This window comes from Lissotriton helveticus, chromosome 3_1 (genome assembly GCF_964261635.1).
Source record: "Lissotriton helveticus chromosome 3_1, aLisHel1.1, whole genome shotgun sequence".
Classification (NCBI taxonomy): domain Eukaryota; kingdom Metazoa; phylum Chordata; class Amphibia; order Caudata; family Salamandridae; genus Lissotriton; species Lissotriton helveticus.
The window spans coordinates 1,486,173,335-1,486,188,867 of record NC_136061.1 but is presented as its reverse complement, the minus strand read 5'-3'; the positions used below and the strand labels follow the sequence as shown (position 1 = coordinate 1,486,188,867).

At 44.6% G+C, this 15,533-nt stretch overlaps 1 protein-coding gene across 3 annotated transcripts in view; it reads left to right on the top strand.

The window, feature by feature from the left end:
- LOC144825008 (uncharacterized) overlaps positions 1-15,533 on the top strand; it is a 329,870-nt gene that overhangs the window by 136,651 nt on the left and 177,686 nt on the right. Inside the window, exons 4-5 of one of the 3 annotated variants that reach the window (XM_078683918.1) lie at positions 6,166-6,276; positions 8,536-8,646. In XM_078683918.1, the coding sequence (XP_078540044.1) occupies positions 6,166-6,276; positions 8,536-8,646 (222 nt within the window). Of the gene's footprint in view, positions 1-6,165; positions 6,277-8,532; positions 8,647-15,533 lie in introns of all 3 variants that reach the window. The other 2 variants (XM_078683920.1, XM_078683919.1) reach the window with 2 other exon arrangements.

Here is a 15,533-nt window from a genome sequence, read left to right as displayed (position 1 = left end):
GGCATTACCGTAGTCCAGGCGGGACAGCACCAGGCCATGGACTAGGAGTTTGCGGGAATGTGCGGGGAGAAGGGGTAGGACCTTTCTAGCTGATCTTAGGAGGCCATGGCAAGTTCCCGCCGTTTTCCTTGCTTGGGCCGAGAAGTTGAGGCCTTCGTCTAGCCATATGCCCAGGCTCTTAATTTCATGTTTCGGGGCGGGGGGAGGGCCCATGATGGGTGGCCATAGGGAAGTGGGGTTGTAGAGAGATTTATTGCCTAGAATCATTATCTCCGTTTTGTCGTTGTTTAATTTGAGGTGGGAAAAGTTCATCCACTTAGTTATTTCGGTGAGGCAGGTTTGAAGGTTGGGAAGAGAGTGATCTTGCTGGCTGAGGGATACCACGAGTTGAGTGTCGTCGGCGTATGTTAGAAGCTTAATCCCAAAAGGGGCGACGATTTTCTCAAGGGGGGACATGTATACATTAAAAAGGGTCGGGCTCAGTGAGGAGCCCTGAGGGACCCCACATCCGATGGCCATAGACTTGGATGTGAAGTTTCCGTCTGCCACCTGGAAAGATCTGTTCTCTAGGAAGGATTTAAGCCAGGTCAGGACCGTTCCTGCAATTCCAAGGTCCCCGAGTCTGTGGACCAGAGTAGAGTGGTTGACGGTGTCGAAGGCAGCGCTTAGGTCCAGGAGGATCACTGCCACTGATCCTCCTGTGTCCAAGATTTTCCTTGCTTCCTCAACTACCGCCACAATTGCAGTTTCAGTACTCTGGCCTTGGCTAAATCCTGTTTGGGAGGGTTCAAGCAGACCTTTAGTTTCAAGGTGGGAGGAGAGGCTTTGGTTAACGTACTTCTCCGCCATTTTACTGATGCCTGGGAGCAGAGAGATCGGTCTGTAGTTGCCCAGTTCTAGAGGATCGAGGTGCGGTTTTTTAATCAGTGCTTTCACCATTGCTTTTTTCCAACTTGGGGGGACGGTGCCGCTGGTAAGTGAGCTGTTGATTAGTTTAACCAAGTGGGGAAGAATGGTGGGTGTGACTAATTTTAGGATGTTGAGTGGTGCCGGATCTGTGGGGGAGACACTTTTGAAAGAGTTCAGTATGGGGATGATGGTATCTGTTGTCAGGGGGGTGAAGTCTGACAGCTGGTCCACAGTTGCTGTAGCCGTAGATAAGGTAAGGTGGGTGTCTGGAGTGAGCGGAGGAAGGGAGTTGATGATAATGTTAATTTTTTTATTAAAAAATTCTGCGAGTTCATTGCAGCATGCAGTTGAAGGTTCGATCAAGGGAGGGGGCTCCGGTACTTTAAGAAGTTTCTTAGCTATTTGAAATGTCTCCCGCGATGAGTTAGTGGAGGATTTTATTTTCTCCTCAAAGTAGTTAATTTGAGCAGTTTTAAGTGCTTTTTTGTATTTGAGGAGGGTTTTTTTGTATTCGATTTTTTTTCTCGTCGTCGAAATTTCTCCTCCAGTCTCTTTCTGATTTTTTTACAGGCTTTTTTTAGAAGCCGCATTTCGCTAGTAAACCAGGGGGAGGAGGTTTTGCACCGAGGGTTGCTGGAAATATTTTTAGGGAGTACTTTGTCCAGAGAGTCTCCTACCCATTTGGCAAACTCTGCGTCGGCGAGAATTGGGTTCGTATCAAGTTCAGAGAGGGAACATTCAAGCTGGTGTTTCCAATTATCTACATCCAATTTGGACCAGGATCGCGTGGGTTTGTTGGGTTTTGCAGTGGGGCGAGGAGTGGGAGGTAGCTGCCAATTTATTGGCACTAGGAAGTGATCGGTCCAGGGCATTGGGATGGGGTCTAAGACAGTGAGGTCATTGATGTTGGAAAAAATAGGGTCTAGCAAGTGTCCCTGTGAGTGGGTAGGAAGGCGGCTAGGTAGTTTTAGCTGGAGAGATTCGAGATCTGCTATTAGGTCGGTGGCAGATTTGGCTTCCTTTTTGTCAAAGTGGATATTCAGGTCTCCTAGGATCAGACATTCAGGGTAGGTAGCGGCTAGAGTGAATGTATGCTCCGTGAGGGAGTCACAGAATTGACCCAAGGGCCCCGGAGGGCGGTAGATGAGAAAGCCCGAAAAGGCTTTACATGGTGAGACCTGAATAGAGAACATGGCGCTTTCGCAGTCTAGAAGAGGGCTGCCTAATAGACGGCAGGAAAGGTGGTTTTTGTAAATAATGGCGATACCTCCGCCTGTTCCCTTGGGGCGGTCCAGGTGGTGGATAAGGAAGCCCTGGGGTAGAGAGTTGACAATATCGGGGTCTGAATTCGGTCCTAGCCAAGTTTCCGTAAGGAAGAGAAAATCAAGATCGTGGTCTTCCAGTAGATGATATATCTCCAGAGAGTGCTTGGGGAGGGATCTACAGTTAATGAGGGCCATGTGCATGTTCAAGTGATGAAGGTTGTCGGGGCCGGTAAAACTGAGTTTGTACGGGCAGTGAAAGCATCTGTTGCGGGGGTGATCCCCAGGGATAGAGTGTCGGCATAGGGCATGTACCTCTTTGTTCAGGTGGAGCAGGGTGTCCCTTGCGTATTTGCGCATCTGGTTGGTAGTGTCTGGCTCTGCGCTCTGCCTAGCGCAGACGAGCTTGCCTTAAGCGCGCCTTCGGCGCGCCATCGTCGCACCCGCTGCGCTCGTCCGCTGCGCTTCCTACCAAGACACATGATTTATGTTGATTGGACTGGGCGTTTAGGGGGGGGGGGGCGTGGCCAGCAGAGATGGGCGTATCTCGTGGCTCCCTCGTTGTTGTTAATGGCCTCTGCGAGCAAGTATTTAGCCTGAAGCAGCGTTAGATCCGCTGTTCAGGGAAGTGCAAAGGGGTGCCAAGGGATTCAGTGCAGTTTTAAAAACAAGGTATCACAATATCACACAAGTTTTTTTAAAAGTAAAATTGCAAGTATTTAGCCTGAAGCAGCGCTAGGTCCGCTGTTCAGGGAAGTGCAAAGGGGTGCCAAGGGATTCAGTGCAGTTTTAAAAACAAGGTATCACAATATCACACAAGTTTTTTTAAAAGTAAAATTGCAAGTATTTAGCCTGAAGCAGCGCTAGGTCCGCTGTTCAGGGAAGTGCAAAGGGGTGCCAAGGGATTCAGTGCAGTTTTAAAACAAGGTATCACAATATCACACAAGTTTTTTTTTAAAGTAAAATTTGCGCTGTCGCGCTCCCGGCTTCCGCCTCAGGAGCCTCTTGTCAGTCTAGGTCAACTAGGGTTTCACTGTCGCAGCATGCCCGGGGCACGAGGCTGGTCTGCCAATGTTAGCAGTAGTACTGTCTCCACCGTGTAGGGGGATTCCCACTCCGAGTCCTCTGCCTCCGGGCAGCAGGCCGATCCTCCAATCTGCTCTCAACAGGAACAGTGCAGAAGGGGTCACCTACCCCGTAGGCCCTCTATTTCAGTAGACCAACTCCAGTGGCAATGGAATGTCGAGCTGAGCGCTCAGGGTCTCCACTTTTCGCCGGTCACACAGCAATGCCACTCAGTGTATGCCCAGAGTAGTGGAGTGTACGTGTCTACACAGCATCAAGCCGAGGCAAGCATCCCGTCTTGGATCTGCCACTTCCCCAGCACGCTGCACCACTACATGGGTGAGGTAGGACAGAGGGACGCCAGTCGTGCGTACCTCCGAGGTCTCCCAAAGTCTCGTTAGCGCGTACCTCTCTAGGGTCCGAGTTTCGCCCCCCCCGGCTAGGGTAGTAGCAAATGTGGTCGAGGTACAGTTCGGGTAGTCCCCTTACAGGGCGTCGGGGTCACTCTCCCGGGTCGCCGCGGGTGCCGTCTCCCCGCCAGGCGGATGTTTCGTTTCACTGCCGCACATCCACTCACGCACAGCGGCCCGCTCTCTACTCCAGACCGCGGATCAGCGGCCTAATGTCTCAGAGCGTCAGATGTTGATTCCTCAGGCTCCGGATGGTCGGGTCTCGCCGAGGTCACCCGTTCCAGGCATCGGAGGCTTCCGAGCGTAAATCGCCACCGTTTATTAGCTTAATGGCTTCGTCTGGGAAGGATTATTAGCGAATATTGTAGGCGATGGCGCGGAGCTCCACAATCAAGCGTCCGCCATCGACGCTGGCAAGCTCCGCCCCATCTTTTAATATTATTTAATGCAATTTTCCAGGGTCTATCTTTACCTTGTACGTGGATGGGAGCGGAGATTATTCCTATCTTTAAAAAGGGATCACCGCTGGAACCTGCTAACTATAGGCCTATTAGCCTTATCGATGTATAGCAAAAAATCTATGCAAGGATACTACTTCAACGCCCGCAGGACTGGATCAGCGACAATAACATTCTGACTACGCTTCAAGCGGGATTTCGGACCAGAACATCGACAATAGATCAACTATTTAGGCTCCAGATATTGCACTGGAAGCCTATTGTTCTGGAAGGGGGTAGTCTGTATCTAACTTTCGTGGACTTGAAATCAGCATTTGATATATTGGACCGGAAGCAACTATGGAGTATATTGCTGGATATGGGGGTTCTGCCATACTTATGCTATCAGTTAAAAAGACTCCACGACAGGACTTTTGCAAGAGTCAGATATGGCAAGAACGGCCAGCTGACTGCTCCGTTCCCGGTTGTGAAGGGGGTGAGGCAGGGCTGTACTCGCCCGACCCTCTTTTCCCTCTTCCTTAATGGCTTGATAGAAGATCTCCTTGCCATTAAGGATATAGACCTCCCAAAGATTTCCCGCTCTTATGTTTGCGGACGACACCCTGCTGCTCTCAAAGTCAGCTATAGGTATGCAGCGGGTGTTAAACCAGTTCGTCCAGTTCTGTAAGAAAAGGAACCTAGTTATTAACATCAACAAGACTAAGTATATGGTCTTCAATGCCAGCACCACAAATTGCCCTATTCCGACGATGGAGGGTAGACCCCTTGAAAGGGTACCCATCTTCGATTATCTGGGTTTATCCTTGAACGACAAAATGGGGTGTGGTCCCCAGAAGGCCAGAGCTAATTTAAAATTACACAGGCCGTGGGGGGTATTTTAAAGGTCCAAAAACATTGCGTTTTAAAAAATTATAGGCCCTCCTCTAGAAATCTATAAAGTTCAAGCAAGGTCAGCATTACTTTACGGGACAGAACTATGGGGGCACACCACATCGAATGATCTAACAACTACTGAAAATAATTTCATTAGGCAAATCATGAGCCTTCCTAGAAACACACCTTTAGTGCCTCTAAGACTGGACCTAAATATTCGGCCAATTGCGGATGCAATTGCCTCCCGCCCATTACTTTACTGGCGGAGGCTAAGGAGCACCCCAGAGCTGATTAACTACCGGGATGAACTAAAGGTGGTTATGGCAACCCTAGGGGCACGGAGAATTCCTTGGCTATTCTATATAAGACACTCCTTTAGCCTGATGGGTATGGATAGCCTATGGTCCAATCCAGAGAAATCTTGCCAAGCTATCCCTAAGAAAACCTTGGCGAATATGATAAAGGAGCATAATTTAATGAAATTGTTCCGGTTCCGAAGGACTTCAAGCCTATCGTATGCCTTTAGGTATGGAACTTTACCACTCAATGCAATCACAGATAAGTGGCCGAGAGGTCCTACTCGCCCTTGCCCTGGATGCCTAAAGGAAGAGGAAACCGCAATTCATGTTATTCTCTTCTGTGTGGCGTATAAGGTAATCAGGAAGAATTGGATTATCCAATTGTGTAACAATATGGGCATTAGGAATTATCTTGTTTTTTATAGGATCTTAAGGTCAGACACTGACCCAGTTATTGTGACTGCTGTAGCCAAGTTTTTGTTTTCAATGTGGAACACTCGTAGGAAGCTGCTCCCTAAAGTTTAGAGCTCCAGTATTATTAAGTTAAGCTGAAGTTCTAGACCTTTGTTATTTCTAGTGGTGTTGGGTTGCGCCATCTTTATGAGATATGTAGACTAAGGGGAATTTTACTGTTTTAAATCTTATATTTAATTAAAAGGTTTAACCTGTACCTTATAAATTTGTTCCCATGACGATGAATTTTAAAAATGATGAATTCCATGACAATAAGATGAGTGTATACTTCTGCTCACATGCAATATCTTGATACTGTAAATTGTGAAAATTACATGTGCTTTTATGGTTTAATCGAACCGAAATAAAGTTTTCTGAATGAAAAAATGATTGTATATTTTCTGAATACCCCAATTATTTGTAACTTGTTCTGCAGGATACCCTTCTCCTAATGCTTATAATGGTTCCAGTATGCAGGAAGAGGCAGCTGTGACCGTCGCAAGTCATCTGCGGGAAGCTGATGAAATCTGCATTGAGCCCAGCTCAGGTAAATTCCCAGTGACCTGATGTTTTCAAACTTATGCCTGGGTAGTTACGGCCTCTCAAATCATAAATGTTAATAGTAAGGCAGGCATTGACAAAACCAATAGTACCTATAATTATAAAGACACACAATAAAGCTACATCTCATGAACACACACCCAACCATTTAAACACATGTACGAGACACAAAACTGCCTACCTGCTGGCTTCTACACATACTGATCAATAGATACAGGAATCCATGTGCGTACACCAACAAGCATACAAGACACTTCGTCTAATTGACAAGAGCACCTGGAGGACCCAACCCATTGCGTTGTGTTGAACCTGCACATGCCCACACGTACAAGCCTACCAGTATAAACCCATATTTGCTATTCACAAAATGAGTTATTACAATTGTAAAAAGATGTGAGGATTTTTCACTCGTAAAAGGATGTACTCTCATTTGTAATCAGTCCAGTATTACGTGCATTGCTTGTAGTAAATCTCTAAGGGTTGCAAGTGGGCATTCTATGGTGGGCCTTATCTGGAAAGTACACACCCACAAATTTGAGATTTCTTTTTTCAAAATGTTCCTTATCCCATTTCCATCTTGGAAACGGTTGTAGATTTACTCCTGCAAGGCGAAGAGTAAATAGCTTTCCAAGGTAGAAATAGTCAAGGAACACGCCCAAAATTGCTATGGGTTGTTTGACATTACGTTTTTTTTAGCTGTAAAGATATTTCTCAACCATGCAGTTGCATATTATGGATGTTAACTGCCTATTCATTGACGTATCTGGTAATTCAAAAAGGTCTTCAGGGAGTACTTAATGAAACAGTAGACTGTCACTTTTATAATCATGTGGAAATTTTAAAAACAAATATGCGCCCAAATGAAAAAATAAATCTGCGAGTACAGCTTTACTAAATCCTTTCTATATCGGGTTGCCCTTGAATGGAAAGAGGGAAACATTAGTCGGTTTCTGGTAAACAGTGGATGAAAAAATAAGATTGTGGATGTGGTGTGTTCCAGAATGTGAGTACAACGATGGATGGATGGATGGATGGATGGATTAAGGTGTGGTAAAGAAATAAATGTATGGGTAGATGGATGAATGGTAACTTCAGGTGAATGGATTCCTATATAGCTGTGGCTAGATTGAAGAATGAATGTAAATGTTTGGGTAAATGACCGAGGGATAGCTGGTTGGATTGATGGGCAGGTGGATGCCTGGGCTCCAGTGAATGGATAGGTGTAGGTGAGTATCTTTCTCTGCTTGTTTGCACTCTACTTTTGTCTTTCTCTTGTTCAGAAGATATTATTCACTCGCCCTTCATACATTGCATGGTTTTAAGTGGAGGTATAGCTGTGTGTGAATGTGTTTTCAATGGGTCAGAAGATTAGTGTAGGTGGATGCTGGGTTTCTAGGAGGCAACCATGAATGAGAGGATGAATGTGTTTGGTTGGTTGGATTGAATGAGTATTGCGCATGGTTGGAAGATCCAGGCATACATGGATGTGGGCATATAGTTGGATACACAGAATGCTCGAGTAGAATGATGGATGAAAGGATCCTTTGATGTAGGAGGGAGAATGGACCCATGGGCATAGGTGGGTGAAAGTGGCAGTGAATTGGTGTGTATCACCTCTCCTTTAGACTTTGTGATCACTTTTTTACACTTCTGTATTCTGAGTTAGTCTCACAGGTTTCTCGCAATGTTCATTCCTCTTAAGACAGCAGAGAGAACATACGCGTGCTTCCCCAATGCATGTTTAGCAAACTTAAAACTTTATTTCTGAAAAGGGTTGATGTTAATAGCGGCTATATTATATGTCTGCGTCTGCTGCAATGTGGAAAGTGAAAATACAACTTAAAAACTATGCAGGCACAGTCACTCTAGCAGTTAGATGAATGGATGGATGGATATGTGGGTGGATGAATCGATGGATGAGTGTGGGTAGATACAACACTGTATGGGTGGATAGATGACTACACATGGGAGATGGATAAATTAATGCCTGGGTATGGGCAGATATGTTCATCTGGAACATTAAAGACTGTGGTCTGTTGGAAATACTTCTGCACTGATGTTCCACAGACTACATGACTCCGGACCAAGCTTAAACCAACCTAAAGATATTGAAAGTCTTTTTTCTACTACGACTTACTCCAGCCGCTTTGAATAGACACTAGGCTTACTACCCCTGACAGGGCGAAACACATGTTGACTGAACCTCAAGTGTTTAAGTTAGAATTCTTGTATGTTTTCACAGCAGAGGATATGGTTGTAGTACCAGATGCTTCATTGATGATTAAAGAAGAGGAAGACGCTAATGGCACAGACCATCAGGGCTCTGAGCAAAATGATGACTTAAGTAGACGTGCAGGTGAGTAGATAACACTTACCTACTCAAAGCTCAAGGCAAAGTTAATGGTATGTGCCCTTCAATCTAATTCCAAATAATTGGCCATCATTACCACAATGTGCCTCTGTCATCTGCAAACATAGTATATGCAGATGCGCAGAGTGTAACATACTGTTTATTGAGCATGACTACGCACCATACGACCTATAGCAGAATTTCGAAAGGGTCCAATTGTTTCCCACTTCCTTCCTCAACACTGTTAATGAATATCATATTATTCTTGGTGTATCTGTATACATGTTTCCTGCCATGCTATTCTTTCATGTGCATTACTTATAAATACACGTTTTTAAACAGACCATTGGGTGTATCTAATTGCACAGTACCATAAAGTGAAGCCGTAAAAATCTGATTGTTGATCTTCATTAGAATCAATCATACCACTATTATGGTAATAACATGGAATGTAACCTTTGAACTTTAGTGATAAATATTGTGATCTGTGTATCTTGATGCACATTCTCCAATTAATGTTTCAGTAGGCCACGTTTATTTTTACTGGTTTAGCATAAACACGTTTACACTGAGATTTTGTTTATAAATATATTCAACCTTGACCAAGTAACTGTCACCCAGCATGTTGTTACATCGCAGTCGTTACAACGACCATGTTGTAACAACGCATACCATTGCCACGTAAGTCGTAACAACAACTTGCGGAGGGGGGAGAAGGTGTTGGATTTAAAATCCAATACCTTCTCTACTGTCCGCACAAACTGGAGTTGGAATAGTATTTTATACTATTCCAACATCCAGCGCCCCCCTCTGCAAGTTGTTGTTACGACTTGCAGGGTAATGGTATGCGTTGTTACAATGCGGTCGTTGTAACAACCGCATTGTAACAAAATGCGGGTTGACTGGCTGCGGAAAAAAGAGGCCTATTCATATATATATATATATATATATATATATATATATATATATATATATATATATATATATATATATATATATATATATATATATATATATTTAGCCAAAAGTGAGACATACCTTACATAAATACGTTAGAAGTGTAAACAATGTCTAAAACTGTATTTTTAATTTAGACTGTAGTCGGGAAGAGGTGACAATTAAATCAAGTGTGTGAAAAAGACCATCCTAGCCAGAATTTAAGAAACCACAACATTTTCCCAAAAAGAAAAACCAAAAATGAAAATATAAGAAACATCTAACATAAAACCGTACAGAGCATATTATAAAGTGGCAATGCCACGTTACTCCCATTGGAGACCGGTCCAAATCCGATCACATATAAGCCAAGAGCGTGGCCCTCTAGCTTTAACCACAGCAAGTTCCATCTCATACATCTGTCGGAGTAAAACCCAGAACTCATTAACACTAGGACTGACATTATTGATCCAAACTCTAGTGACGCAGAACCGGGCACATGCTATAATAATAGTAGCAAACAAGTTCACATAGCCAGCCTCCTCGCTTTTAATTCCCATGAATATTTCTTTCGCAGACCAAGAAACCTGCAAGGGAATTGAGTGACACAAATATAAACATTTAGGAAGAATGTTTATTCTTATAACGTTACACCTCCTGTATATGCTTAGAGGGAGCCGATGCCACCTGCGCAGTTTGGCTAATATTGTCTTCAGATTTCAAGGTTATAATATCATCAACCTGGCTACTAAGACATACCTCGTGATAAGTTGCTGTTTGTGTGACCCCTAATGCTAAAGGCAAGGCTTCCGATTGAAAGTTGACCATTGTCTGATTTTTGGCTAGATTCAGATTGTAGCCCGAAAAGGACCTGAATAACTACCTCTTGCTTGATGTGTGTAATAGCTCTCCAGGGTTGGCAGAAAAGACAGTGATACCATCAGCATATCCAGTAACCTTAAGTTCCATATCATTAAGACATATCGGGGAAATCCCTCCATTGAGCAACAAATGCCTTGATATAGAGGGCAAACAGCAGGGGGTACAATGGGCATCCCTGCCGTGTCCCCCGTTGAACATCAAAAATGGCAGATGTCCTGCTATTCAATTTAACTGTAGCGACCGGCTTCTTATACAGCTTCTGTACATAAGAGATGAACCTGGGGCCGAGACCAAATGTCGTCATGGTAAGCCATAAGGCCACCAAGGCCACTATCAAACGCCTTTTCTCCGTCGAGTATAACCATGCCAATCTGTTTAAGTTTGCAAGAGACGTCAAAAGCAGCCATAGCAGTACTAATATAAGCCGTTGTGTCTCTGCCAGGAACAAAGCAATGCTGTTGCTTTGATACTATCTTATGGATGAGAGGAGTGAGTTGCGAAGCCAGAATCTAAGAGAAGATTTTGGCATCTGCATTGATTAAAGATATTGGACGATAAGAGCTTCTATCGTCAATCAGATTCCCCTTTTTAGGAAATACCACAATATTGGTAATATCAGTACTCAATTGTATATATACTGGTGCCAGTAAATCCCTGAAAGCTTTATAAAATTCAAGCGGGATAGCATCCTCACCAGCTGCTTTCCCAGAAGGTAGGGACTTAATAGCATCTTCAACCACAATTCGCTCTATATCTTTCTGTAATTCGTCGGCATCCAAGGAGTCAAGTCGAGGCTGATGACTCTTCTGCAGATACTCATAACTGATATGCTGACTACATGCGATGGAAGCAGAATATAAATTGGCTTAAAACAATCTCAACTGCTCCACTATATCCTGTGATTGAGTGAAAGACAAACCGCCCTCCCCTTTATTAATGATTTTAATATTAGACCTTGCATTTTGACATCAGCGGGCGTGTCTAAGTAGCTCCCACGATGTCATCTTGACGACTACGACGTACGTGGAGCTGCACGACTATGCCTACTGACGCGCAGGGGTACTGCTGATGAAAACTTTCCGGATCCAGTCTGACGCCTGGGGGTAATTCTTAGGTAAGGAATCTATCACTAACTAATGTTTCTTACAGATATATCATTACCAAAGGTAAAGAACTTGTTGTCACGCCTGCCAGCTCGCCGGCCAGTTTGCGTCATCTGGCAAAGATGGCCGCCCTGCGATGCGCATGTGCGAGGGGGTCAGGCAAGAGTCAAAAGCCTGACTCCCCCCATGGATCGGTGCCTTGCGCTCTAGTGGTTCGTGCCCCAAGCGTCGCGTCACTTCCGCCGAGCCGATTCTCTGGTGCACTTTCTCTTGTTTGCTTCGTCCAGTCTCTCATGGCTGGAGGTGTTTTCTGCATTGTTTACGGATCTACTGAATACCTTAGGGGTTGAATTGCTCTTTGCTGAGAGCCCTGTGAACCCCCCTCTTCGCCTCCGTCTTTGTTTTTTAGGCAGACTCGAGGTTCCCCTTTTTACTTCCTGGTGCTGGCTATCCTCTCCACTACCTCCTGGGGCTCCAGCTTGCGACTCCCGGTTCCGCCCTCTGACCGGACTTTATGTTCCGTTGGTCGGCCGGACTTGGGTAGGGATTGTGTGTGTTAGCTCCCAGGGCGTTGTGGTAGTTGTGGTCTGCCTAGAGGAATCCTCTCCTTTTCATTCCTCCTCCCTGGTTTTTATTTGGACTCCCACTGGTGTAGTCGGAAGCTGGCATTCGTCACAGTCTTGAAAAAGGAAGATCTGGTAAAGCGCTTTTGCGCACCTTTTCTTATTACCTCTAAAGGGAGCTATATACACATTCATGCTTGAATTGTTGTTTACAGATATTGCAGACCTGAGAACCCGTTTATAGGACAGGTTCACCTCCTCAGATTTACCCAATTCACGATAGGGTAAGAAACAACTAAGCATAGAACATTTTAGCACGGAGTATATACACTGGAAATATCTTTAACTTTCATTTTGAATAGGCTTATGCAGTCATTCCGATGGTGATTTGGTCCTATGATACTCCTGGGAGCAATCTGGTCAATAACGTTATATGAAACTTCAAGACACCAATTAGGTAAACACACATAGAAAATATAAGATTTTGTTATATGTTTTCTGTTGTTGCTTGTTGACATTAATCCTTTCTATTAGCACCTGTTTCCGACCTGTTGGATAGTCCAGTCTACGGAGTCTTTTTCCCCTTCCTTTCCTTGTTTTGTTCCCTCCTTTCCCTCCATACCACCATTGTGCTCTAGTGTTTGATAGACACAAGAGTTGTAGGAGGGACGGGTTGGGCTGGTCTTCGGTTCCTGGCACTCCTGCGGAAACAGCTCTTGGATCCTTACAGAGCGCAAAGCCCACGTTGTTTTTTCCGCCCGAGTGCCATGAATCGAGTAACTATGGATGATTTGGCCAATATGTTGGGGAATCTACAGTTGGAGACATAAGCATTGACTGCTAGAGTGGATGCTTTACAGAGAGAGAGACGGACTGATCCTGAGGTGGGAGGAGCTGGTTCCAGTTCTTCCTCCCCGTCGTACATTTATCCACTCCCCAAACCGTCCCTTTAGCTCCACCTGAACACTTTTTTGGCGACACCGCCAAGTTTGCTGCTTTTATTAGTCAGTGCCAACTACATTTTACTTGTAAAGCCAGTTGTTTTCCAACAGATCAATCAAAGGTTGCCTTTGTTATTTCGTACTTGGGAGGGTCGGCGGCTAATTGGGCCATACCTCTGATAGAGAGGAATGATCCTTTGTTGCATGACTATTCAGCGTTTAGGAGAGAAATAAAGAAGCTCTTCGACAAACATACATTTACACATTCTGCTGATACAGAATTGTTGTCTTTAAAACCGGGAACAAAGGATCTTTCCGCTTATATTACCACGTTTCACAGACTAGTCGCAGAGGCAGGTTGGCCCGAAGGGAAACGCAGTGCAGTGTTCTATAAAGGGTTACGTGATGACCTTAAGGATGCATTGTCCCAGGTAGTAGATCCACCTGATAGCTGTCCGGATCTCATAGATCTAGTGGTAAAATTAGATCATAGGATACAAGAGCGAAAGAGAGAGAGAGGGCGATCGGACACCAAAACTTAGGTCTATCGTGAGAAAAGGACAGAAACCAAAAAGACATTAGACGAGGTGGAACCCATGCAAATCGGGACAGTAAGAGAACCTTTGAGTTCAGAAGAAAGGCAACGGAGAAGAGACAATAAATAGTCTCTATTGTGGTAAATCTGGTCATTTTCTGAGAACCTGCCCAACCAAACCCTCTCAGTCTAAAAAGTCTGAAAACTAGAGAGCCCGAGGCCCTGTGAGACTGGGGTTTCGAGTAATTCAGGTTTGATAGTCTCTTCCCTTGAAACTAAGACCATCCAGTACTTTTTCTGTGCCTGCTCGTTTAAAATGTGATAATAGAATAGTGGAGGTACACATCATGCTAGACTCAGGGGCCACAGGGAATTTCATGGATAAGGTCTGGGCACATCAACATCACATAGATCAGAAGCCTAAGGAGGTGTGGGAAAAGGTCACTACAATAGATGGTAGCGTGTTAAGATCAGGACCTATCACCCATCATACTGTTACCTTACAGTTAGGACACCAAGAACAAGGACACCAAGAACATTTAGAATTCGATCTTATTCAGTCTCAACAGTTTCCAGTTTTACTTGGGTTACCCTGGCTCCGCACTCACAACCCCCGCATAGATTGGATTAATTCCACCTTAGACTTTAGACCGGAGGTTTGCAGAGAACATTTGGTAGGGGTTGTGCATGAGAGGAAGTCTGAAGAAACGCTACTCCGTTCTGAAGTCCCTTCCTTGCCCTCAGAATATTATGATTTTCAAGTTATTTTTGATGAGGAGCAAGCAACGAATCTCCCCCCGCATAGATCATACGATTGTCGTATAGATCTCCAGGCGGGTGCTAAAATACCTTGCAGTAGAGTGTATTCGCTCACTGAGAAAGAAAACCTGTATCTACGTGACTATCTAGATAAAATGCTTAAGATAGGATTTTTTCGGCCCTCTCGGTCCCCTGCCTCTTCGTCTCTCTTTTTCATTCCTAAGAGAGAAGGAGGCTTGAGGTGTTGCATCGACTACAGAGCTTTAAATGGCATAACCATCAAGAACAGGTACCCTCTTCCCTTGATTTCCTCCCTCCTTGACAGAGTGAAGAACGCCACCATCTTCACTAAATTAGACTTGAGGGGAGCTTACTATCTTGTGCGCGTCAAGGAGGGGGATGAATGGAAGATGGCCTTCTGCACTAAATACGGTTTGTACAAGTACCTTGTGATGCCATTTGGGCTCTGTAATGCCCCTGCGGCATTCCAATTCTCCATAAATGAGGTGTTGAGTGACTTGCTGGATGAATGCGTTATAGCATACATTGATGATCTGCTCATCTTTTCTTCCTCCATTGTGGAACATAAGAGTCATGTGCGAAAGGTATTGAGGCGGCTGAAGGATAATAATCTCTATTGCAAACTAGAGAAATGTTTATTCCACATGCAGGAAGTAGCCTTTCTAGGTTTCATTCTATCATCTAGTGGATTACGCATGGACCCTCAAAAGGTGGAAGCGATCCATAAGTGGCCTACTCCACGGTGTGTTAAGGAAGTACAGAGCCTTCTAGGATTTTCTAATTTCTACCGCCGTTTTATTGAAGGCTTTTCCAGTGTAGTGGTACCTATCACGACTTTATTAAAGAAAGGGGTACCTTTCCTATGGTCTATAGCAGCAAATACCGCATTTGAAAAATTGAAAGCAGCTTTTACTCAAGCCCCTATATTGCGCCATCCCAATCCAGCTTACCCTTTCTTGGTAGAAGCGGATGCTTCCCAAGTGGCAGTAGGAGGGATACTCTCTCAAGCAGATTCAGAAACAGGAATCTATCATCCAGTGGAGTTTTTTTCACGCAAACTTACTCCTGCTGAAATTAATTACAGTACCGGAGTCCAGGAACTTTTGGCTATTACGAAGGTATTCGAAGAGTGGAGGCAATATTTGTTGGGAGC